A 27410-nucleotide genomic window follows, 5' to 3' on the forward strand; every position below is an offset into this window, starting at 1 on the left:
ATAGAACATGCATTTATCAATTCATTTAAAAATAACAATAATAAACCCATTACATATTAACATAAAAATACTTTAATTAAAAATAGATTTTTTTAAAAAATTGTTAAGAGTGGCATTGTTTTATACTTTTACAATTACTTTAATGCCTAGCTTAACAGAAGACAGTTAAATTCCTCTCTGACTTCTGCATTTAACCTGTTGAGCTATACTATTATGATTGAAGTATATAAAGAAAATCTAGCCTCACACAGATATACAGTTGAAAAAGCGAAGGCTTCCCCGGTGGCGCAGTGGTTAAGAATCGTCCTGCCAATGCAGGGGACATGGGTTCGATCCCTGGTCTGGGAAGATCCCACATGCTGCGGAGCAACTAAGCCCATGAGCCACAATTACTGAGCCCGTGTGCCACAACTACTGAAGCCCGCACGCCCAAAGCCCATGCTCTGCAACGAGAAGCCACAGCAATGAGAAGCCCATGCACCACAGCAAAGAGTAGCCCCTGCTCGCCACAACTAGAGAAAGCCCGTGCACAGCAACGAAGACCCAACACAGCTGTAAATTAATTAATTAATTAATTAATTAAAAAAGGAAAAGAGAAACCTTGTGGAGCCCTTGAAAGGGTCTTGGACCCCCAGGATTCTTGAACCATACCTTGAGAATACTGTTCTAAACAATAGCTCACAGACCCATTAAAGCATCTAGGAACTACTTATGATTATCCATTAAGCCTAGTAATCTTTGATTACCCACTGGACTTTCACAAGTCCCAACATCCATAGATAAGATACATTTTAAATGACTATCAGCCCTGCGTACAATTTCATTACAAAGTCATTTCTTAGATTGCTACTTAAAATGTTCTTTGATTTGTTCACCATACCAGAGAGACCTCCCTGGGCACCCTATGTAAAATAACTCACCATCACCTACTCCCCTAGCAATACTCTCCATTTCTTTTAATTTTTTTCTTCATAGCCTTGTTTCCATTTGTTTTTTAAATGTTTATTGGTTCATCTGTTTATTGTCAGTTTCATTAGACAAACGTTCCATAGGGACAATAACTATGGTCTTCATTCACAAATGTGAATTCCTTGCACTCAGAACAGTGCCTAAAAGCACTCAAGAACTATTTATCAAATGAATGAATACAAAGGCAGTGCTACAGATTTTCAAATCAACTTTCGATCTTTCAAAAAGATAATCATCTACTGACTGATTTTGTATTTTCAATTCTATGTCTCAATATTATAATTAGAGGTCTTACACCACTAGCTTCACTGTTTCATCAGTAGGCAAACAGAAAGGCCACTAGCAGTTTGTGATAGCCATTAATTGTCCTAAACTACTTGGCAAATACTAATAAATCATCTTCAGTAATTCTTATTCTTACTCTCACCTAAACTTAAAGGAAAAGTGATTCCTACACAGTTATTTATGAGACAAAAAGGAGGAATTCAGATACACAGTGTTACTAAATAACACAAAGATCCAAGGCACTTGCCCATCATTCCATGAAAATACTCTGCTACAGGTACTACACACTTGTACAAAAAGATATTCTCTCAAAAGCCCTCATGATAACAGAATATTAAGCCCTTATAATATACTGACATTAATTCATCTGTTCATGGTTAGCATGGTAAGTAGAATTCTGTGATGGCCCCCAAGAACTCCACCCCCTGGCACACACACACACACACAGTTATTCAACCAAACATTAATCCAGATACTGTTGTGAAGGGATTTTACCATGTATGTAAGGTTCCAAATCAGTTAACCTTAAACTACAGAGATTAACCAGGTAGGCCTGACTTAATCACATGTGTCCTTTAAATCTGTGTCCAGAGGTCAGACACAGCAGAAGAATTCAGAGATTTGAAACATGAAAAGGATTCAATCCACTGCTACAAGCTTTGAAGATGAACAGAGCCACGTGCAAGGAATCAGGCAGCCTCTAGGAGTTGAGAATCGCCTCTAATCAACTGCCAGCAACAAATGGGGGACCTCAGTCCTATAACCACTAGGAATTGAACTCTGCCAACAACCTAGATGAGCTTGGAAGAAGGTCCTGAGCCTCAGGTAACAGCCCTGGCCAAAACCTTCATCTCAGTTCTGTGAGCAGAGAACCCAGCCACACTGTGCCAGAGTCCTGACACAATGAGATAATAAATTTATGTTTTAGGTCACTAAGTTTGGGGTAATGTGCCGTGCAGCAAGAGAAAACTAATACAGTTAGGAAAGGTTAATTAAATCAACATGTAGAACCTGGTACAGACCCCTTAAGAAAAGTTTCTCACTTAAGCACAGAGATAAGAACACCCAAAACTCATAGTAAAGTAAATTAGGACTCTATTATACACTCAGCACATCCACACCTTCTCCTTTATAGCACTTACTGCCTCTGTGATACTATCCTCAGTGATGCCAGTAGACAGTAGCTTTTGATAAATGTTTCCAATAAATGAATTATAATGTATTTTATTTCAGGCTAAGATAAAAAAAATTAATCAAGGTCACATCACCAAGAAACCTCATAACTTCAAAACTAAAAAATCCTACTATTATTAATAAAGTCTATATTAAGCTACCACTTTATTTTTTTTTTGGCTGCATTGGGTCTTCGTTGCTGCATGTGGGCTTTTCTAGTTGCAACGAGCGGGGGCTACTCTTCGTTGTGGTGCGCGGGCTTCTCATTGCAGTGGCTTCTCTTGTTGTGGAGCACGGGCTCTAGGTGTGTGGGCTTCAGTAGTTGTGGCTCGCGGGCTCTAGAGCATAGGCTCAGTAGTTGTGGCACACGGGCTTAGTTGCTCCGTGGCATGTGGGATCTTCGCGGACCAGGGATCGAACCCGTGTCCCCTGCGCTGGCAGGTGGATTCTTAACTACTGCACCACCAGGGAAGTCCCTAAACTACCACTTCTAAGTGTCATAAGAGAAATTAATTATATCTATACCAATATATATATAGGCTCAAAGACAAAACTACATTTCATTACCTTGCTTTCTTCCCCTTGCCTCAGTCTTCCAGGACTTGGAGGAACTGAAGGCCGCTTTCTACCCTTTTCTTGCTGGAAAAGGTCCTGCAACCTATAGTTAATGAAAAAAAGGAAAAGAGAAAAGAAGAATATGATGTTCCTTCTAATATCCTGAATAATGTTTACACATATTCTCCTTATAGCTTTGAAACCAGAAGAATTAGATTTTCCTATTTTGAATGCAATAGATTTTAAAGCTGTACATAACTAAGACTAAATTTTTGTTTTCTTTCTAATCAATTACTCACTTGTTACTGATATGACTATAGTTATAAAAGAATAGCAAGTTATAATGAGACAATACAACATAACGTAGAAAACACAGGTGTTAAAGACCAACAGACCTGGGCTCAAAGCCGAGCTCTGACAATTAACAGCTATAGAACTTGGGCAAATCCCTTAGTCTCGTGGAGCCACAGTTTCCTCTGCAAAATGGAATCAGCATATATACACTGTAGGACTCAAAATCAAATAGAAGAGTGCATGTCCATCTACTGCCTTATTTAGTGCCTAGCATGGTCCAAGTGCTCAATAAATGCTATAATAATCTAACTGAACGTTTCAATAAGCATTAAAGGGAAATATTTCCCCAAATAAATATTTAAATAAAGGTATAAGATACACAAAATAATAGAGTTGAAAGTCATGACCTAAAACCCAATAATCACTCCATGACATACTAATACAGATAAATTAGATTCATTAAGCACACACACTGTATTTGAAACAGCAATGAAGGCTATTCTCATCTTTGTTTTTTTTATCTTCACAACCTACACCTTAAAGGATGAAAGAGGTGAAGGGTGGTAGTGGCAATAAAAATAAAGCTCCTACAACCTGAGAGTAAAAGGAAACGTCCGAATTAATAAGGACATCTACATCAAAAACATGATAGCAGAGAAAATTTTGCAATAATATAAAAGAAACACCCGACTGCAAAGTCACACCTGTTATTCCAAGCCTGCAGCACTTCGCAAAGGCTTTGTTTCTTGGCGATGAGTGACTCAAAGACCGACTGCAGTTGCTGAGGGGTCTCCACAGAGGAAGACAGGAGCCGTGCTTGCATCTTCTCAGTCCAGCTCTTGAACTCGCTTTCTTCCATCTACGAGGAACAGAAACCACTCCAGCAATCTGAGACACACCCCAAAAGGAACCTCGAACAAGTTCACAGCTAACATTTGGGTTTCTGTCAGAAAAATGAATTACCTCTTTTTGTGCAAAGATATCTTCCATTTTCTCCTCTCTTGTTTTGCTAAATGTATCAGTTTTCAAAGATGCGAGTCTTTCATCCACAGCAATATATACCTGTGAAACTCTAACAATATAAACATAAACAATATTAAACACTTTAGAAAAGTCAGAATCAAATTGTCTAATCTCACACAAGTAGAAAAAAGATGTACACACAAAACTTTAACTAGGTCTTATCTAATTAAGAATCACATACAATTTTGCAGAACAAAAAAGGACGTATATCAAAATTTTAATAGTTGTTATGCCTGAGAGCGTTTGACTTCTTTGTTAATACTTTTATGAACTGTCTACACTTTTCCTTTTTTACATCAGGCATAAATAACATACAATTAGAAAAATAGGTTATCTCTGCTTTCAAAGAAAGCTAAATGAACAAACATGATATTTAAAATAGTTTAGATTTCAGGCAGTACTAAACAAAAACAGATGACCAAAGAAAATAAAACTTACTTTTGAAAGAAGTCCTTCAGATCCTGAAGGAGGGACACTTTTAGTGGGACCTGACGTTTAATGAATATTTTGGGAAGTGGAACACATACTTCAAGAAGCCGAATGGGAGAATAACTGAGAGGAAAAAATACAAGTAATAGTAGAAAAGTGAAAAATATTTTAATATTTTGAGTTGAGGTGTATCATGACAGTCAACTAAGTCCTATGAGGTGCAAGAGATCATAAAGTTTCTATGAAATGGCATTTTTAAAACAATCAAAAATACTGAAGGCAACTTTCAGCCATTACAAACACCCTCCCCAGTTTTAAAAAGATTCTGTTTTATTTTTCCTCTGCATTGTGATGTCATCTTTTATCCCCCGAGGCCATCCTCATGTGCTTTAAAAACAAATGACTGGGATATAAACCTCCATGAATGAGGAGAGGGACTCCTTCCTACAATTAACTTAGACACAGGTATTCACTACCTTCTCAGTTCCCAAGGATTCTTTGTGAGTTTCCTTTCCACCTGAAGTTCACGATGTCTAGTAAATGCTATATCCCACCTAGGCCCTAGGTTCATGGCTAATAGCTCTTGCTTAAAAAAGGAAATAGGGTTCAATTAAAAGGATTTCCTATTTGTGTGCCTACTTATGCCTATTATGTGTCAGATGCTGTTTTAGGTGCTGAGATACAGCATGGAGTAAGGGCCAAAATTCTTGCTCTCGGGATTCAGGAATAATAAGACTTGGGCAATAAACAAAAACAAATACTTCAAACATATCTTACACCAGACAGTAGGTGTTACAGGGCAAAATAAAGCAGGAAAGGGAAGCAAGGAGTGCCAAGGGTGAGAGGGAGTCAGGGCAGGTGAAATCTGAACAAAGACCTGCAGGAAATAAGGAAAAGTAAGCAGGTATCTGGGAGCAGGCAGCTCAGAGACAGACGAGCAAGTGCAGGGCTCCCAGGCAGGAGCCTACCTGACACAGCTGAGGTCCAGCCAGGAGGCCAGTGAGGCTGAAGTATGGTGAGCGAGGCGGGAGTAGTAGGGGGTGAGAAGCCAGAGCATGTAGGGGCTCACAGGCTCATAAATGGACTCTGGCCTTCACTCAGTGAAACAGACACCCACTGGAGGCTCTAGAGCACATGAGTGGCCTGAGTTGATTGTCATATAACAGGACCACTCTGACTGCTGTGTTGAGAACAGGCTGCAGCGGGTAAGGCCAAAAGGAAACTGACTGAGGTTAGTGCAATAATCTAGTAAAAGACAACAGAGGTTCAGTCCAGAGTGGTAGTGGTGGAGGTGGTGAGACATGTTCTGGGTATATTCTGAAGGCAGAGCCTGAAGGCTTTCTCAAATCATTTAAGAACAAGTGTAAACACCCATCCTTTGAACTAGTGATTTTAGCTCTATCCGGAATATCCGATTACCCTTATGCTAAGTAATGTCTTAGCAAAAATTCTGATAAGCTCTCAGATGCAAAAACAATGGTTAAGAGTAACACCTGCAGTAGCAAGAATCATGGATCATGACTTGCTAGCTCTATTTGTCAGCTATAAGCTAAGTTAGGGTGATAATCATACATATTTCTTAAAGGATTAAATAAAATAATAACACTGAAAGCTCTTCACAGAGTATGGCCCTCTACCTTTGCAAGAGTGGGACTGGGGAACAACACACACCAAAAATTAATTCAATCTAGTAATACTGGAAATGTTACAAAGCCTTCCAGGGAGTATGTGATTGTGACAAGGTCGCTCAGACTTCTTACCTGAAAGATGCCACCATCTGGTTATAAGAGAAATACTGGTGATAATCATGGTGGATGGAGTGACCACACGGCTCAGCATTGGCTCTACGGGTGTACTGGTGCCCATAAAACCTAAGTTCAAGGTATTTTGCAAATGACATGGACCAGGACTCATTGGAAAGAGCAACAACTGGTGTTACCTGAAATTCAGCATAAATTGTTACCTAATCACATATTGAGAATCTCTTTTTTAAAAAACAATGTATTTTCTTCTCTAGTACAAATCTAGTATATTCTGACTGCAGAAAACTAGAAGAAGAAAAAAATGCTTTGAGGTGGGTGGAGTTAGGGATGGCTGGGGAAAACTGTCTTGCCAGTAATCCCACTACCACCATCAATATGCTAGTATGTTTGCTTTCTTTCTATACATGAATACATATATGCTTAGCTGGGATGTTTATAAATAGAAACTGTTCCCTATAATTAGCTTCATAACCTTTTTTTATTAGCAATATATCATATTTTCCCACATAGAATATTCTTGTACAATTTGATTTTTAATGGCTGCAGAGTATCCCATAATATGGAATTGTTTAACCAATCCCTATTGATGTGCATTTAAGACATTACAAGTTTTTCACTGTTTTGATGAACTTCCCTGTTTGTGTGTGTGTGTGTGTATATATATATATACATATATATATACACACTTATAAATATCCATAATTATTATTTCCTTGGAATAAATTAATGAAAATGGAAATTGGTAGGTCAAAGGTCATGGATATTTATATGGTCTTTGATACTTTCTGCCACATTGTGTAAACCAGTACACCTGTTCTGGGAGACAATCTGCAACAGTATCTGAGAATATCAATTTCCCTACTTTCTTACCAATCTCAGGAATTATAAATCTTTGAAATGTAACTTCTTTAAAAAATAAATAAATAAAAACACATTCCACTTATTTTATTTATTTATATTTATTTATACTTCTTTATTACTAATGAGTAAAATGTATTTGCACATGTCTACTGGCCATTTGTATTAAATTGCTTTGTCACATCCTTTGCCCATTTTTCTATTATCATGGCTTACAGAAATTTAATAGTAAGTATACTAATATTTGGTCATATATAACTTTTTTGGACACCTAAAAGTTTCCATTTCTGTGTAACAAAAACTGTTTACCTTTTCCTTCCTAACATAACCCCAAAGGCAGAAGTTTTTGTTTTAAAATATAAAGTGCATACACCAAACATGCAAGATATAAAGATCGAATTTAAGTTATTCATTTAGTTCACTGGTCAATCTACAGAAGTTCACATATTCTACAACAAAATATTGCCAGCTGTCTAACAGCAACTAAAGGCCTAGAAGAACAAGTATAAAAAGGCCAGTCATTGCAAGAAATGATCTCATGGCTCTGTGTTCCTACCAAAGAAGGCACTACCTTTGACTTTGCCCTCCTCAACCTCTGATACTGAAATGGGTTGCGCTATTATTTTATCTATAATTCCCATATGTGCTTCCAAACATACACTCCAAAATAAGCCAATTAAAGTAACAATGAAGTTAAATTTGGCATATGCTCACTGTTAACAATTTGAATAAAAAGTATATATTAAAAACATAATATTGGCACCAAATATTCCCTCCAGACTTAGAAAAACACACAGAAGAAATAAAACACATGGTTCTTTCCTCAAGAATGTATATGAAAACTAGCAGAGATCAATTAAACATGATATCTCATCTGTATGTCTTAAGATAGAAATGTTGACATAGACTTAAACTTACACAAGCATTCTAGCATACTGTAATCACTGTAAGTCTGTCTCCCCCACTAGAGGACAGGAGCCTTACCTTTTTCTCCCTTCTTTCCTAGGGCCTAGCACAGTACCTGGCACCTAGGTGGTGCTCAATAAGCGTTTACTGAATGAATAAACAAACATAATGGAGAACTGTCAAGATAAAATCTCCATCTATTTTACTGGACATGGTACCTATGTTTTATAGAATGACTGATAAATCCTAAAATGGAATCTTTAGGAAACAAACATTAAAGGGAACATACAGCACTAGAAGGTAAAATAAATAAGAGCCCAAAGACAAATACTAAATCCAAAAAAATAGAGGCCACCCTCCCCCCCAAAAAAGAACTATATAAATACAGAAATAAAAGATACTATGTGATATATTATAGCAACAGGGTACACTTACCTGTTTGCAGATTCTGCACCAGGAATAGGTGAGAATTGTATGCTGATATCCAGGTACTGGAGAATCCAACTCCTTCAGGATTATCTGCACACAGCCTTGGCCATGGACAAAGCGTCGAATGTGATGCACCATGGGGGTATCACAGAACATGCTAGGACACTGATAGGAAGGCCTTTGACAAAAAGAAAGTCCTCACGTTAACCACAAAACCGAGGAGCAGTGTACAGTGAATCCTGGCTAATCAGGACCACTGTAGAGAAAGTGCAGCATCCTCTCAAGAGTAAGGATGACTGGTGGATGATCTGCTCAGGGTACCACTCATCCTGCTCAAAGCCTGCAGCTGAACATCCTGCCTTCAGCCACATCACAGTGATAGGTTCCACTTGTTAAGCACCTTCTATTTGCCAAGTATTTCTAAAACATCATCTCATTTTACCTATTAAAATTCCTGACATTTGTGGAGTTTGTTAATACCTATAAAGGGGGCTGGTAAAGATTAAACTACTTGTTCTTTGTCATATTAAGTGGCAGGTGATAGCTCTAAGACTTAAACTGAGGTCCTTAGCTTCTCTTGCCTCTCATTTGAATCACTGTAAAAACAGACATCCTAAAAAATGTCTGTGGGATTGCAGGGCAATTAGGTGGGCAAAGATCTGAGGAATGAACTGGAGAAGACATGCCGGGTTGAAATATGAAAGGATTACTTCTCTGTATAGTAAACCCTGGCATGTGGCATGAACAGGAAGGTCACACAACAGTGCTCCAACTCATGTTTATATTTAGGTTGAAATTCTGGGCATCAAAAAAGCATAAATGGAACATAAGGAGAAAATTGGTTCTTACCGGAAACAGTATCTCTCTAAAAATATTCCTAATGTAAGATCATTTTTTCCATAAAATTCCATTGTTACAATCCTAAAAGAAAAGATTTCTTAGAAACATATCATATGAATTACCACCCAGCAAAAGATATTTCATGAGACTCCAAACTGATACCTGTTAGATCTGCTTATAATACAGTATTAAAACAGGTACTATTCTTTTGTTGTTACAGAACAGGTTTTACCTCAACTGATAAAACAGGTGTGTACTAGCCACACTACAGCATTGTATCCATTCCCAGTCCATTAGTATCCCATGAAACTATTTAATCAGGATGCACAAACTGTAATATTAAATGAGTAAAACTGATTTGAGTTAGGAAGAAGTAGAAGTTTCCTCTACAAAGCCTTAAGCCCAGTCAGTATAAAATGGGACTCCTGTCTCTGCTCTCTAGTCCACACCATCGCTGAGCACAAAGAGCAGCAGCTCACACTCCTCCAGGAAAGCCAATTCTTAACTTTATACCCAAGTTATAAATGCCCACAAATAAGAGAGTTCAGCTACACATAACCTGTCGAAACCCACATCTTATATCAAGCCTTGACCTAAACTCCCAGAGAAAATTTCCATGGGCTCACCCAGCCCCAAGTCAGACCGCTAGAGCTCTACTGATGCTGGAAGAATCCCTGATCTCACTGGTAGAAATAAGTGTTTCTGGTGTCCAAAATTAAAATATGCAACACATTTTGTCATGGAAAGTACTCCAAAAACAAGCAGTTATGTTCTTTAGTACTTTTAAAACTAAACTATGTAATAACTAGGCTTTTGTGACTATCACTGGAAATAAATTATAACATTATAAAATGCGTTTCTATCTATCTACTTAGAATTAAGTTTTAGAATAAAACTTAATACAAAAGACTGATGGCTTTTATGAAAACGATGCCTAAAGAAAACCTGCCTGATTGGTACATGTTATCAAAATGCTTAAAACTAGCTTTTATGTATCAACTTTCTCACTTTTATAACTACAAATTTCTCTTCCATCCCTCACATCCGTTTTCACGCTCACTAAAGGTACTTTCATTTACTTCTACCTATGAACAAATACAAATTTCATAAGTAAATCAAAAGTTCAAAAGTTCCATCAATTCACATATGACCAGCAGCATGCCATACACCTAAAAACAGAGCCTAATGGCTGAATTTTTTTTCAGACTTGCTGGAATTCTATCCTCAAGTACAACAGTGTGGGGGTGCAGGGGGGTGGGCAAGGAATCCTACCACGGACTGACACAGGCACTGGGAGCATTGCTGGACTGGGCAGAAGAGCTGCTGAAGAGCACGCACAGCCTCTGGTGGTTGGCAGGATTCAGACAGTCCACCTGGAAGAGAAGGAACATCCAGATGAGCACCCGCAAGTCATAACGCACTCCAACCCCAAGGCCCGCCTCCGACATCCAACACACTCCACTCGATTTGTAAAGCCTCTGTCATCGCTACAGGGGTTTCAGTGAAGATTCAAAACTACAAGACACTAAATATAAGGAAGAGCAGTTAGTTTTTGAGGTAAAACAATCCAAAAGGTTTAAGTGAAAACGTAAAAATACCAATAGATGTCTAAATAGCTTGTTTTCTTAAATACTCTTATTTTTACAAAACTACATTAAATTATCTTGGAAGTAAATAGTTAATTAAATATGAAACTGTCTGAATTGATAGCTGGATATAACATCAACCTGAGATACCCAGAAATCTAAATCCTGAGGTATTTATTTATTTGTACTTTATACCTGTTTTTGATCATTACAAAGGTAACACCTGTCTCTGCTGAAATTCAAACAGTACAGAGGTATATCAAGACGTTCATGAAGTACTTAAAGCCTCTCCTCCTTTGATGCTGCCCCACCTCCCAAAATGACAAATTTGACTGTATGGTTAAAAACCATGTACTTTCGCTAGCTCATACACATAAACACACAAAAACACCCACATAAGTATACACAGGTGATTTTGGTTTTTTACAAAAATGGTTTGATGCTACATATATTAAAACACAATTTGCTTTTTTAACACTAGAAAATATATCATGGGTTCTCTCTGGGTCATTAAACGAGATCCAACTCATCCTTTTAACAGCAAACTATTAGAAATAATGCTTCAGTAAACACCCTTGTACATATATTATAATAAAATGTAAGCATCCTTATACCAAATGCTTACTTATCTGCAGGAATAAGTTATAAAAGATGGGAATCCTAAATCAAATATATATATGTACTCATGTAAATTTAAAAGACCTCCCTATCACTTTTAATAAGTTTACATAAATGTATATAAACATAAATTTATTTAGTTTATTATAAGTATTTTTCCATACCTCATTAACCATGGCTCTTATCACATTCTTTTTTGCCAATTTCATGTATTAAAAACGGTGTACCATTATTAATCATTCCCAGACTTGTGAAAGTGAACATCTTTTTGTTTTATTAAAAAACTGTATTTCCTCATCTAGAGAGAGATTTGTTCATTAGTTTTATTACCACCATTATCAATAATATATCCATGAATAAATCTTCCTTATTTTTTTAAAACACATCCATTTCCTACAATAAACTTCCAACCCTTACTGTCCTGCTCACTGCCATTAAAAGGATCAAGGACGCATCACACTAAACCCAAGTCATCATGCCAGAAATTTTAAGCAGCTCCACGCTGCCCCCCTACCTCAGAGCTCCTCCTAGTTTACTGTGAGCTTAGCCTAAAACCCTCAAAATCCAGTTTCATTACATTACACTCCTATTTCATACATTTTAAGGAAACACATAAGCCGAAAGACCTAGACAAAAAAAAAAAAAGCATAGAGGAAATATTTAATAAATCTGCAGACAATTTGTCATATGTGATTATTTTTACCCTGCCATAGCAGAGATTTTCAACACTTTTTTTTTTAAAGACGTGTATGTTAAGTAGATTTATTTATTTATTTGGCCGCACCTCAAGGCGTGTGAGATCTTAAGTTACCCGACCAGGGATCGAACCTGTGCCCCCTGCAGTGGGAGCGCGAAGTCTTAACCACTGGACGGCCAGGAAAGTCCCCAACACATTTTAAATTTACACAAGCACACAGAGTGGTCTTGCTCACCTTTGTTGACCACACTGCATCACTTGTAATCAACCCTTTCTCTTCGTCACCTTCATTTTTGCTTCCGGATTTGCCACTTGAAGTACCCGATGCATCCTTAGAATAAGCGAAAGGGTCTGCATTTTTTTGCTGAATTCTTCCTCCTCTGGCCCGATAATCGGCCAGCATTCTCCCCAGGCTCTGGCTATCACCCAGGTGCTCGGCAATTCTGGTGCTCACTAGCTCGTGTGAGGGCAGGACTTGAATAGACTTGGCCTGAACACTTCCATTCATGCCCTGAAGGCCAGAGAGATCCCTGAGCATCTGTTTCTTCCGTCTGCTCTCCATTTCTTTGAACTCTTTATTGAGGAGAGGAGACCAGTAAACCTGCTCTGCAAAGTAATCTCGGGTAGAGCATCTCATCCCCTTTTCAGTTAAAAGGAAGGGCTCCCGGAATGTGATGACTGGGGAGATACAGAGGATCACATCTTTCAATTCCTGTTTAAAGGTCAAAGAATAAGTCTTTCGTTTATCTTCAGAGGAGGTAACTTCCTCTGTAATATACAGGCCAGTGTCATCCTGTAGAGGGTCTCTAAAGGCTCTCATCTGGCTTTTGGGATCCTGTAGCTCCTCTGTTTGCTGCAAAGCCTCGGGCTGCTCACTGCCTATGGCATCCTGCTGATCATCTATATGGAGAGGCAGCAATGATTCCGGTACCGATGGAAAGAGAGCACAGGGGGCACCTGCTGGGCAAGCTGCCGGGGCATGCTCTTGATGCTTCGAAGAGGCAACATCCTGTGGCACACTTTTAGTTTCCTGATCACCCTTCTCAAACAGAATCCTTGATTCGAGCAAACTGCTATCATCAGAGGGCAGAAAGTCCGGAGGGAAGTCAGGCTCCCGGGGGAGGGGACTTCCGCTGAATGGCTCTTGTGCAGCCCCTTCATCCTCCTGTCCCTCAATCAGAGAATGGAAGGAGGGGTTTGGTGTTAATGTAGGAGGCATAGCAAATTCATCCATGAGGAAGGAGATTTCTAGTTGAGAATGATAAGCTACACAGATCATAAATATTAGGATCTCCTTAACTCGAGCCAGCTCATAATCAGAGCCTCCTCTAAGCTTGATTGTACAGCCCAAGTGCTGTGGACAGCCTTCAAAAAACATCAGTGTTTTGGTTTGTTCTACAAATAAACAAACACAAGGTTAGGAAGGCTTAGGTGGCAATCCAGAAGTCCAGACAGAATTCACCATCTTAACATCTACCAGAGAAAAACCCTCAAGTAAAACCACAGTTGCCTGTCCTCATTTAACCACTGCTAATAGCTATTTCCTACTAAGTCAACCTTGTAGTACTGATGAATTTACTCATGTCCTCAGGTCCCCAATTCCAGGTAAATCTATACTAGAGATCACTCACCATTAGGCAACTGAAACATCTGCATGTAAAATTTGTGACAGGTGCCCAGGTGAGGTTTTGTAAGCAGCTGGTCCATCGACATCACCAAATCACCTTGGGTCATCCGACTGATTCGTTCTAAAACTTGCTAGAACACAGAACAACATTATATTACAAAATTAGACAGAGAAGAATAAAATTCTTAGAAAATTTAATATGAAAAAATAATAGGAACATATGAAAATGCCCTCGCAACGAACTTCCTTGATTTTAATCATTAAATGACTTTTACTGACTCTAGATTAGTCTACACTTAGAAATCAATGTGCCTACTAAAATAAACCATACTCATATTAATGACATTATCAAAAGACATTTAAGCATCATGCACTGACAAAAGGTACTGATTCAGGGGCAGAGGGTGGGAAACTTCCAGAACTGACCTCTGTTCTGAAGAGGGTAACTTTTCAAGGGAGAGAACATTTTCTGCTACAAAATGAAGTCTCCACAAATACTACTTATTAACTAATGTCTATCACACCTTTGGTCTTGTAGAACCTATGATGAGCATTATATAACTCGTATGAGTGCTATATGAAATCGTACTTTCTTCCAGCCTGAGATCCTCCAGTCTTATAAATAATGAAATCACTGCCATGCCTGTCCTACTTGCAATATATATGGCACAGCAAAGAAATAAATAATTAAAGATCCCTGCATATCTACCATACATGCATATAAATTTACAAGCCGTGATTATTTTTAAATGATATAAAAATAGAAAAATAAGAACACTCACTGATTTTACATTAATGACCAAAGTAATGCCATGTTCCAGTAACATATCCTGGGCAATTCGAGATACTGTTTTCTCAACTAAAACCAATGTTGGCCGAACATCAACTATTCGCTGAACGTAGTTCTTCAAGAATTCCCTTTCCTAAGTAAAATAAATCAAAAATATTATGTGTGATACAACTCAAGATCTAGACATGTAAAAATATCAGGATAGTTTGACTATTACTATCAAACTCAGCCGAAGTTTTCTTTGCCCACAAACCACGACTAATAAATATTTCCTACTAAGTAAACACTGTAGTACTGATGTGTTACTCATTTCTCAGGTCCCCAATCTCAGGTGAAACTATGCTAAAGAAAGATCACTTACCACTGCTATAAGCAAATTAACTCAAACACAACCAAGAATATTTTTCATCATTTTAATCTGCTGATTATGCTGAAAAGAGTTTCAGGAGAAATTTCCTTCTCCAACTCACTAACTTTACTTCGAAGGATTTTGAATTCTTAGTAACCTATGACATAAAAGCCAAGAATCCAATTAGCTAGCTCTCAAAGGTTATAAATTAATTAATTAATTAAAAACCCTAACCCTAAATGAAAGGAATTTCTAAACGTTTTTAATATAATTATGAATTCCCCCTTTTACATTCTGAAACTAACCAGAATATTTCTTCTTTTGGGTATCTGAATAAATAACTCTCTAACAGATGCTATTTCAGCTACTTCCTAATTTCAATCTCCGAACAGGTAATATTCTACCTAGAACAGCTATAGTTAAAAATTAAAACATTTTTAATACAATTTCATGACAAAGGCTTACTTTCAAAGCAAATGAATATTGTAAATAACAACCAGAGTTAAAACAATATAATTCATTGTTTCATAAAATTTCTGGGCCCAGAGAGGTGACAATGGAATGTGGGAGCACGTCTGTCACTTCTGCTCCCTATGCCCAGTGCTTTCTGAGTAAGACTGTATTCATGGTCAGTGCCACCAGCAATGGACGAGCCTATTCCCTGCAATGAACCTGCCCTGTTAGATGGAGTATATTTCTTCTCACCCTTCTCTGTTTTACTGATAGAAATTGTACATTTTCAAATTCTCCCATTATTAACAAAATGGAATTTTTTTCCTTGAAACATGTTAATTTCCTTCTCTGCTTACTAAATTGTTATTTAATGACATTTTAAATGATTTTATTTGTGCAGCTCCAATAAAGAATAACTAAAATAGGGCTTCCCTGGTGGCTCAGTGGTTGAGAGTCCGCCTGCCGATGCAGGGGACACGGGTTCGTGCCCCGGTCCGGGAAGATCCCACATGCCGCAGAGCGGCTAGGCCTGTGAGCCATGGCCACTGAGCCTGTGCGTCCGGAGCCTGTGCTCCGCAACAGGAGAGGCCACAACAGTGAGAGGCCCGCGTACCGCAAAAAAAAAATAAATAAATAACTAAAATAAGTTGATTTTTTTTTTAAGTTTCTGGCCTCTGATACAGGGATAGCAAATACATTTCCTCTCAGTTCCAGCTCCAGTCAACTATTATGATTATACATGAAGCACCATGCTAAAAAGGGGTCCTGGGAGAGGCTCAGCAAGGAAAGAGTATCAGAAGGTAGGCCAGGAACACAATGGAGCAGTGGCAGACCAACAGATCTTGAGGGCTGACCTTGTGAAGACAGTATGGCACCACAGGCTAATTATCTCTTTGGCCACTGTTTCTCATCCTCCTTTTTCTAACTATTTACCTTTCAGCTTCTTCTTTGATTGGTTATTCCACAATGAGTGGACCAAAAAAAAGGATTAAAAAAAAGTCATATCAATTGATACTTTCTATCAATTCAAACTAAAAACTTTAATAGGTCAGAACTTAAAGATATACTAAACTATGTTTTATAGCACTGATGAACCAGATGTTTTAAATTATATGAATTAAATGTTTACTAATATACATTGCCCAGAGCATACTTCTCTAACATAAAGATTTTAGTCTGTTAACCTGGTCGTAAGGATGGAGTTAAAATAAAGCAGATAGGGCTTCCCTGGTGGCGCAGTGGTTGAGAGTCTGCCTGCCGATGCAGGGGACACAGGTTCGTGCCCCGGTCTAGGAAGATCCCACAAGCCGCGGAGCGGCTAGGCCCGTGAGCCATGGCCACTGAGCCTGCGCGTCCGGAGCCTGTGCTCCGCAACGGGAGAGGCCACAGCAGTGAGAGGCCCGCATACCGCAAAAAATAAATAAAGCAGATAAATTTAAGTATAACTTTTTTGTAACTAAATATCTATGGATTCTGATTACTAGTTCATCAACTCCAAGACATAAAATTTTACACATTTTAACATCTCTGCAATTAGGACGCATCTTGCAATCCATGTGGTTGTGATCTTTCACTGACATCTTCAGTGAGATCAAGAAAAGCCCCAGCATCACAGTACCTTAGATTCCACGAATGATAATTGTGTTTCCCCTTTTCCCTTATTTCAGTTGTCACTGAAAAGTCATAGTAAATTAAGAGCTAGAAGGAATGGTATAAATCTAGCTGAAACCCCTCACTTTTAATGATACATAGCTGAATTCCAAAAAGGAAACAGTCCCAGTTAACAGAGTTCCTTAAGCAACAGAGCAGAGTTTCATGACCCGTGGTGCCTTTCACCACAATTAAGTTTCTTCTGTTGTTGTCTATGAATTCAGAACAAAAGTGATTGCTCTTATCACTCTTGAGAAAATGTACCTATCATCTATGAATTTTCAAGCAATGTTTTTCCTAAATGTTTCTGGAACTGAATGTAAGTGTTTCTGCTATAATAGGAATACACATTCCTGAAAACTCCGCATTTTGAACAACTACAAATTAATTAATAGCATTTATGGGAGAAAAGAGATTGGGGCAGACAACTTTTAAAACCTATGTAACTGCATATTCAGAGCACTAACAAGAATAAAAATTAGTACCTTGACAGAGAACTTGGACAGCCCAGACAGGCAGCTCAGTGTAGCTGGAGGTGGCCTCAAGGGAAATTTAAAATGTACAAAAGCAAGTGCAACAGTACAACTGGAAATGGAACTCTGAATAGTGAACGCCTAAGAGCCATCCAGGACCAGGGGTTGCATCTCTCTAGGGAGAGAATTCTTCAAACAGGAGCTCACTTCTAATTTCTTAAAATAGAGCTAAAAGGGTTCCTGCCTTTATAGGAGCTGAGCTGAGGCTGATTTTCTTTCTAGCTGAGGGTTATAATCCTACCGCAGTTATTCTGGACCTCCTCACTTAAGCAAAACCAGACAGAAACTGACACAACTTCCATAGGATGTTATTCCCTTTTACCAACTGTGTGTAAGCTACTTAGTGTTCTAGAAACACGTGTTTTAGTAGAACAGACTGTATTAAAAAATCAGGTATTATTATTGGGAACCTGACTAAGTTAGAGAAATCCTTAAAGTAAATCCATGACCCAGGTGGGAAGGAAAAGCAGGATTTGGATTGTCACGTTTTCTTCATATATTCCCAAAAAGTCATGTGTTGCCTTTTAACACTTTGAAACTAAAAATAGTGACAGAGGTTTTGGTAAGCTTCTAAAGTGTGATACATAAAAACATCTTTTATAATAAAATTTTTAAATGAAACAACAGCAATTAAGTTTGTCTGTCAAATTTAACCAGCTGGAATGCGTTATAAGAGCTGGCAAGCATCATAGTACACAAACATCCCTCCAGATTACTGTTTCAGTAAGTTCTTACCTGAAGCACAATAGGATCAATGCAAGTAAATTTAGTTTCTTCTCTGTAGAGATACTCAATGGAACACTTCAACAGAAGAATTTTGGGGTTTTTAATAGAAGAATTCATCTAAAAAATAAATGAACAGTTTGTTAAAACTTTGAAGTTTGCACCTTATAGTCCTTTAATCACAACTTTAAATTCACACTGTTCATAATTCCTCTTAAATAGATGATCTCATTATATTCATATTAAAATACTCTCATTTAGTTCTTTTGTGGTATTCTCTTACTTTTTTTCAAAGCAAATTATTAGTTTAGGGCTATGCAAAATTCTTCAAAAATTGGCTTCTTTTCTACTAATGCTATTTTACCTAATCTTCTATACTCTTAACTATATTTTTTTTAACTTTTTTTTTTTTTTTTTAATTTCTAATGTTGCAAGAAAAGCTATCCAGCCCTGGGTAGGGCAGAGAGGGGCTTAAAGACAGTCTACTCCACAAACTCCCACAAATCAGCAACTCTGAAGGCAGAATTTAACTTTTCTGAAATTCAAGAAGGGTAGATGAGGGAGAAAAGATTTAAAACACCTGCTGAATATATTTTTAATGGAATAAATTTCCAAGCAGTCGTAAATTTGCAAGCCAAATTGGGTAATAAGAAGTTAAAACAGAAAACCTTTAAAGCATATCCTGAAGCAGTGACTCAAACAATATATCCTAACCACGCAACTAAAGCCACAAGCAGAACAGCCAGGTCCTGCAATCGAAGTTTTCGACTGACCAAGCTTATCAGGGCCAAACCAGTAAATGGTTCTGAAAACAGTGATTCATCAACTGGGAAACTACATTCAGGGCTCTTTTAGCAACTACAAATTAAAGACTACCTCTAAATATGGTCAGTGGAGCAAGACAGTCATTCGTGCATATGTGTCTACCACATACACATAACAGTTTTTAATTCCGGAGATGAGCACAACATACATACCTCTGAATTCAACAAAGACCATTTAATTTGATTTAAAGTACTACTTTGGGGACTTCCCTGGTGGTCCAGTGGTAAAGAATCCACCTTGCAATACAGGGGACTTGATCCCTGGTCAGGAAACTAAGATCCCACGTGCCGCAGGGCAACTAAGCCCGTGTGCCACAACTACTGAGTTTGCCACCAAAACTACTGAGTTTGTCGCCTCAACTAGAGCCCGCGTGCCGCAAACTACAGAGCCCATGTGCTCTGGAGCCCACGCACCACAACTAGAGAAGAGAAAACCCGCATGACACAACAAAGATCCCGTGTGCTGCAACTAAGACCTGACACAGCCAAAAATTTAAAAAAAAACTTTTTTAAAAAAAATAAATAAAATAAAAAATAAATAAATCTTTAAAAAAATAAAGTACTACTTTGATGGCATAAAATGTTTTAATAAGACTATGTAGACATATGAACTCTGGATCATTGCTATAATATCAAATCCAAACATACTTTTATTTCTCTTTGGTCACTAACAACTTTCAGGAGGCTTAATGACTTACAAAAAAAAATTATTAGACTCTGCTTAGAAAAGAGTGAAAACAGAACTGCAGTTTCTCCATCTAGTTGTTCAGGCTTGAGATCTGCCTGAGCTCTCACTGTAACCAAATCAGTATCCTCAGAGGTGGGGCCAGGGTGTCTCTATGTTTAATAAGTTCCCTTAGTGATTCTGAAGCACAGCAAGGTTTGAGAACACTGTTACAGGTCAATGGTTTCTCAAAATGTGAGAACCAATAAACGACACTGGAAACTCCCAGAGTGCCTCCATTAAAAGCAGTCCCAGCCGAATGTGAACTGGTGCAGCCACTATGCAAAACAGTATGGAGGTTCCTTAAAAAACTAAAAACAGAGTTACCACATGATCCGCAATCCCACTCCTGAGGATACATCCAGAGAAAACTCTAATTTGAAAAGATACATGCACACCAATGTTCATGGCAGCACTATTTACAATAGCCAAGACACGGAAGCAACCTAAACGTCTATTGACAGATGAATGGATAAAGAAAATGTGGTACATATATACACAATGGAATACTACTCAGCCATGAAAAGGAATGAAATAATGCCATTTGCAACAACAAGGATGGATCTAGAGATTACCATACTAAGTGAAGTCAGACAGAGAAAGACACATATTACATAATATCACTTGTATGTGGAATCTAAAATATGACACAAATGAACTTATATACAAAACAGAAACAGACTCACAGACATAGAAAACAAACTTATGGTTACCAAAGGGGAAAGTAGTGCAGGGAGGGATAAATTGGGAGTTTGGGAATGGTAGATGCAAGCCACTGTGTATAAAATAAATAAACAACAAGGTCCTACTGTACAGCACAGGGAACTATATTCAATATCCTGTAATAAACTATAATGGAAAAGAATATGAAAAAATATATATATGTGTATAAAAAACTGAATCACTTTGCTGTACACTGGAAACTAATATAACATTGTAAATTAACTATACTTCCTTAAAAAAAAATTTTTAAGTAGTCCCACCCTTCCCCTACCCACCCCCCAATTCCCACCCCCCTAAACCTACTGAATGAGAATTTCCAGGGTTTGGACTTAGGGATCTACCTTTTTAACAAGGTCCACAGGTGATCCTGATGCACACTACACTTTGCTAATCAGTAGCCTTCAGAATAAAGTGAGATACAAAGCCCCTGCCTGCTTCCTCCAGCCCCATCTCCTGCCATTTCCCATCTCGCACATTAGGATCTCAGAGTTTCCTTAGTCCACCAGGTTATTTCAACCCACTCTCTGTGCTAGTGCTAGAAAGAGCCTCAGGGTTGAAGGTAGAGATAAAAGGGGAGAAGGATAACAGAATTCCAGTGATAATTCTGAGCTCAGCCCTATGAGGAAGAACAAAGTTGTCAGATGGCAGGCCTCTGGAAGGACTCTAGTCTGTTAGAGAATCCTGTCACCCTGAGATGCAGTGGGGTGAAGGGAGAAATGTTACCAGTGTCCTGTCAGCCTGCTGGTTGGGAAGCCTTCTTCTGTCTGATGAGTCCCCACTGTACAAGTACCAATCATCATCAGCTCTGGGAGACTCTCCCTCAATCCCCAAAATGTCACCCCTATGGGAGACACTGCTAGTTACCCCTCAATGTCCAATCTCCTTTTCTTCCACGATTAAGGTACCCCCAGCTTGTTAGCTTGGCACATAGTCATAGTTTGCTGAACTTCACTGTTGAACTGAATCACATTACCTTTTTATGGGCAATATTCTTGGTACAAACAAACCCATTGACAACCACAGAATCAAACTTCTTTCCACCTGGGATCTAATGAAACAATTAAGAAAACAATAAAATTCAAGGATACATCCTTAGAATCCAGTCAAATGAATTCTATTATTTATTATTTATTTCCAAATAAGTACAAAAAGTTCCAGGATGCATTTCTTCCTTTCAACCAATAATTAATGGCCTCTTAGCATGATCATCAACACTCTAACATACTACCTGGTACTTGATGCCAGATGTCAATTAAGACCACTATTAAGTTACATATAATAGGCAAAAAATAGAGGCAAAACTCCACTACTCTCTAAATAAAGCAATTACCCACTGCTTTTACTCAGAACAGTGACAGTAATCTGTGGGAAGAGGACTTCTCATAGATGACACATCAAGAAGAGGAAGCAAGAAAGTTTGGGTTCCCAACTCATTGCAAGCCCAACTTACCCCCCACCCCCATTCACCCCTCACTTTCTAACAGTGGCTTCTATGACCCTTAAGTGCACTGCTAACAAATAGAGCAGGCAGAAAAAACATCCCCCTCCTCACCTAGCACCCCTCCTGGTAATGACCCTTTCAGATTACCATTAAGAGACAAATTACTATCAGGCCATCTCATCAATTCCTAGCATTAGGAAAGCATTAGCAGAGCTCACTTTTTTGATGTGGACAAACTGACGGACATCCATGTCATCATCCCGGTTCTTGACATCAGGTCGGACTGTCTGAACAACCTGGCAGACTAGTGATACAATGATGTCCCTCCAAGATGGTGACAATGACTCACTGTGGAGCAACTGCTGGAGTAGTGCCATCATGTGGTTGTGATTAGCTGAGCTACAAAAATGTTACAGGAAAGAAGTCTGCATAGTTAATACTGCCAGAGACAACAGTTTTGAAGATACAACACAGTCTACAAAGAAATAAGCACACTAATTATGGCTCACAGATGAGATCTTCTTGGTCAATTTTATTCTTTCTGCATATCTGCACCTTAATGATTTTTCACATAAAGAAAATCTGTGAATATCCTCAACTAAGATGACCCATTTAATTTGATTAAACTTTAACACATAAATGACAATGGGGACAGACAAGCACAATTTAGGACACTTTTTGTTTTATAAGAAATTTCACCAGAACAGGCTTTATTTCCTAAGTAATGTTAGTATTTTTGACTTTCTAAGGAAGAACTATGCACATGCCTATCAAGTCACTGAAGATTATAAAAATGGAGAATTAAAATTAAAAAGCTCACTGCCTTACAGCAACCTCTCCATGGCTTGTTTCTCTCCATTCTCCTCCCTCAGCAGCTCCAGGTTGTTATGATGCCAACCCAAAGGTGTGAAAGGCAGCTCTTTGGATTTTTCCTCAACTCGACGGTTAAATAAGGATTCTAAGTGTAAAATAAGAAATTATACTTCATTGTCACGTTTTATACCATCTACTCATAGATTTAGAAATTGCCAACTTAACGTTTTTACATTTTTTAAGGTAGCCAATTCAATTGTTGGTGTAAAAAAGCAAGGACATGTTTAAATTCATAAATTAAAAAATGAACTCTGAGTTAGATCATCAATATTCTCAACAGACAAAATCAGAGACAGAAGTGTGAAAAGTAAATTTACATAAGCAACCAGGACTCTCAAGAAAATAATTATAAATACGGCTTCTGAAAAGCAAATGAGATTTTTTTACAGTCTTTTTATTTATTTGGGGACATTAACAAAACGAGGTGGTTTGTTTTTCCTATAAAACCACAAACTGAAAACTGCATTCAATAGAAGTCGGAATGCAAGCAGAACACGTGATAGTGTGGGTGCTGAACTTTAAAGAGAAAAGCTCAGCCCTGATACGTCTGAACCAGTACATGACAGTATAGAAAAGTCTACTCAGACAATCCTTTTAGTGTTTCTTTTTCAATACAGGAACAAAAGGCTTTCTTTTTAATTGGCAAAACTTTTACAAGTCAGACCTAAAAATTAACTGTAAAGAAATTAAAACATGGTAAATAACAATTTATGTAAAATTTTGTCAATGGATCAAGACCAAAAAAATAATAGATAATACTACATGCTTTGCAAAAAAAGATGCTCACTAAATGTTGAAAAATGTGATTCAATAAATGGAAAGAAAAGAGGTGAGAAATGCTTACAAAAATTGTCAAATCTTTCCCCTCTTAAAGCAAACTAAACAAACAAAAAAACTTTCAACTACACATTCCAGCAGCTTACACAGTAAAGCAAGTGTCCATGACAAGTGAAGTACAAAAACGGCACATTTCAATTATTTAAAGCCCTGGTCTATAAACATCTAGCTGAACCAGATGCTTGGAGGTGAATTTAGAAACACTGCTAGGTTATGACACCAGCTGCAAGTGGCTGCCCTTGTACCAGCTTGCCCTACCTTCTCTCTTTTATGTGAAACCCTCCCATTATCTGAGGCCTAAGCTGTAGAGTGTTATGGACCAATTAAGTAAGTGTGTCTTCACTCCACAGCAAGCTAAGTAGGGTCACGGTTAGAAAAGGCTTGTACTTCCTCTTGTCCCCAGGGAAATGATCAGCAGAATTAGTTCTTTATCTCTTTATCTCTTCTGTCCACTTGTCTTCCCAACTCCCCAGGGCAAGCAGCATCCTCAATTGGATGAGATCTGCCTGTAGGCTTTTTGATAAGCTTGAAAAAATCACTGATGATATGTATATCAATACTTAATACTATACTCATGATATAGGGAAGCATAAGCTATTCATGCCTTTAAATGAACGAAATTCAAAATCTATTTAAAAGCTTTTAAACAACTACTTTTCAGATCAGAGACCTTCTTTCAAACCAAGTCCAAGTTTATATTTTTGGTTCTCAACAGTCTCAAAGTTACTACACATATTAAAACCTGTGTTCCCATGATACTAAAATAATCAAATACATTGTCAGTACCTAGTCTGCACCTATCAATGTGCTAAGCCCCAAGTATATCCCCATGAACAAAAGAGACCATCCCATGTATAGCTTTTGATAAAATTACCTTTGATGAAGGCGTCACTTATTGAGAGCTGTTGTCCTCCATTGTCAGAAATCAAATACTCTGCATAGCAGGGAGAGAGCAGAGAGAGGAGGAAGGAAAGGAGAAGCTTACGACTATAACATGCCAGCATAATTATACAAAAAACACACCCACACACAAAGTATTACCCATACTAAACCCATCAGTACACAGCCAAGTCACGAAAACTTTGGGCTAAAATAATGCTTTATAACTTGTTCTGCACACTTCATACTAAACTTGATAGACTTAAATTAATAACTCAACAGAACCTTGAAACAGTAATGACAGATAATATTTAACAGATCATTTTTCCCTTATCAAAACTGAACTGGTTTATGAAAACTGAGATCGTCAGTAATTTTCATGACAAGCCTAAAAAGTTACTCTTTTTCTCATGTACAACTGTATTATTTAACAAACAATGGGTTCAGATAGAGAAGCCACCTCATAATACAATATAAGGTGGGGTTTTTTAAATTTCAGAATATAAGCTATAAAATAAATTAATACAAAACTGACAATGGCAGGGAATAAAGACATAAAACCTAAGGATTTATATTAGTTTTTAGAGTTTTAATTTTCAAAACTTCTAACCAAATAGTTGCTGAAAGATAACTTCTGAACACACTGTGAATGTGTTCTTTTAGAACTTTTAGAATAGTAAATATTTTTCTTATAAGTGAAACTTATTCTTTACTTCCCCATGACCTTTTCTCTAGGTCTGTGACCAAGCACAGCTCAAATGAGGTTCTTTCTACCGTGCAAATTTAACCACAATGCATTTTAAGCCCTTTAAGGTAAAGGTGCTCCACCAAATTCTTTGCAGGTAGAATTTATAAACAAATGGGCTTCAAAAGTCAATGTGTCTATAAGCCAATATGCTCATGCTTCAAACAAGAAAGTGGAGAAAAAAATTTAGAAAGTTCAAGTGTGCCATGTCAAATACAATAAAATCAAGTATTATATGGACCAGTGAAAACAGATGTTATACTTTATTCCTATACCTCCCGCAAAGAAATTAATAATGTCTACCCCTATTTGTTCAACTAATGTAGAGGCTTTACAAGCTTTACTCTTCATACTAAAGGATATTTATATATATTTATATATATTTTTATATATATATATATAATTCCAGAAGATGGATTTTCCCCATTATGAAAAAATTTCAAACATACAGAAAATCCTGTATACCCTCCACCTAGACTGAACAATTGTTAATGATTTGCCATATCTGATTTCTCTCTATATGTGTGCTTTTTTTCCAGACCATTTGAAATTACACGTATCATGACATTTTACCACTAATACTTCAGCATGCATCTCTTAAAAATAAGGGCATTCTCCTCTATAGCCGTAGTATTTACACACTTAAGAAAACTAACAATTTCTTAATATCATTGAGTTAGTCCATATTCAAATTTATCTAACTGTTCCCAAAATGCTTTAATAAATGTTTTTTTCCCCCTCAAACCTGGATCCATTAAGGTTCATACATTACATTCTCTTTATTCTCTTTTAGTCTAAAGTAGACTTCCTACCTTTTTTTTTTTCATGATATTGAATTTTGAAAGAACCCAGGCCAAATGTCCTGGTGAACATCCCACATTCTGGATTTGATGGATTGTTTCCTCATGGTGCTGTTTAAATTGCTCTTATACCCCCTGTTTCCCTATAAATGGGAAGTTAGGTCTACAGGTTTGCGGAAGCCACAATTTTGACTTTCTTCTCTAGGTTCTACTTGCTAACTTTAAAAGAATGGTTCAGAATCCTGCATCCAACACAGAAGAAAATATATTTTAATTGCATAACTCTCCAAGAGCAATAATGAAAAAGTAATCAAACCAGAAGATCGCACTGTCTCAGTTTTACAAGTTTCTGAAAATGAGGGGTTTGCTTATGTAACATAAAAAACATGACCAGTTTTTTTTTAAGTATAGCTATTTCAATCAATTTTATGAATTCAAATTTCCTCAGCCTTAAAAGCTAGCAGATGATCCCAAAGAAAAGATTTAATAAGTATTACCTTTAACTTTAATGGAAAGATAAAAAGCACCCATTCTCATTTTTATTTAAGAGAAATGAAAACCAGAAGCAGAGGAAGTCTTTCACTTCCCTAACTAGGTCACTCTGACGACCTTTATTTCCTGGTAACCGGTGTTCCTTGTAATTACAGTGAAGAAAAAAATAATTTATTGTATCTCAACTTCACAAGAAAAATAGAAAAAAGAATAATTCCTGTTAGTATACTAAAAACTAACGAGAGAACTGTGAAAGCCAGAAATGTTTATTAAGGGATTTATAAAGTCCTCAAATTACAGGCTCTCAAGGTTGCAAATGATCTAAGAGGTCAATCTAATAATTACCTTCTTTCTGGGGTAGGTGGGTGTGTGAGAGAGTGAGTGAGTAAGTGTGTGAGTGTGTGTGTGTGGGTGGGTGGGTGTGTGTACACATATACAATGTAATATTACTCAGCCACAAGAAAGAATAAAATCTTGCTATTTCTGAAAACATGGGTGGAACTAGAGGGTATTATGTTAGGT

The 27410-nt window shown here is 37.5% G+C and overlaps 1 protein-coding gene across 2 annotated transcripts in view; it reads right to left on the reverse strand.

Moving 5' to 3' along the window:
* The window catches only part of PIKFYVE (phosphoinositide kinase, FYVE-type zinc finger containing), a gene marked incomplete at both ends in the record, with an annotated part of 69370 nt that overhangs the window by 14568 nt on the left and 27392 nt on the right, over positions 1 to 27410 (reverse strand). For both annotated transcript variants that reach the window (XM_079710610.1, XM_079710611.1), the window contains 16 exons: positions 2995 to 3085; positions 3981 to 4135; positions 4240 to 4348; positions 4738 to 4851; positions 6489 to 6667; positions 8691 to 8862; positions 9534 to 9605; positions 10797 to 10897; positions 12661 to 13820; positions 14057 to 14183; positions 14835 to 14975; positions 18563 to 18670; positions 21795 to 21869; positions 22481 to 22661; positions 23091 to 23220; positions 24847 to 24906. In XM_079710610.1, the coding sequence (XP_079566736.1) occupies positions 2995 to 3085; positions 3981 to 4135; positions 4240 to 4348; positions 4738 to 4851; positions 6489 to 6667; positions 8691 to 8862; positions 9534 to 9605; positions 10797 to 10897; positions 12661 to 13820; positions 14057 to 14183; positions 14835 to 14975; positions 18563 to 18670; positions 21795 to 21869; positions 22481 to 22661; positions 23091 to 23220; positions 24847 to 24906 (2975 nt within the window). The remainder of the gene's footprint in view (positions 1 to 2994; positions 3086 to 3980; positions 4136 to 4239; positions 4349 to 4737; positions 4852 to 6488; positions 6668 to 8690; positions 8863 to 9533; positions 9606 to 10796; positions 10898 to 12660; positions 13821 to 14056; positions 14184 to 14834; positions 14976 to 18562; positions 18671 to 21794; positions 21870 to 22480; positions 22662 to 23090; positions 23221 to 24846; positions 24907 to 27410) is intronic.

Source organism: Hyperoodon ampullatus (assembly GCF_949752795.1).
Source record: "Hyperoodon ampullatus genome assembly, chromosome: 8".
NCBI lineage: Eukaryota > Metazoa > Chordata > Mammalia > Artiodactyla > Ziphiidae > Hyperoodon > Hyperoodon ampullatus.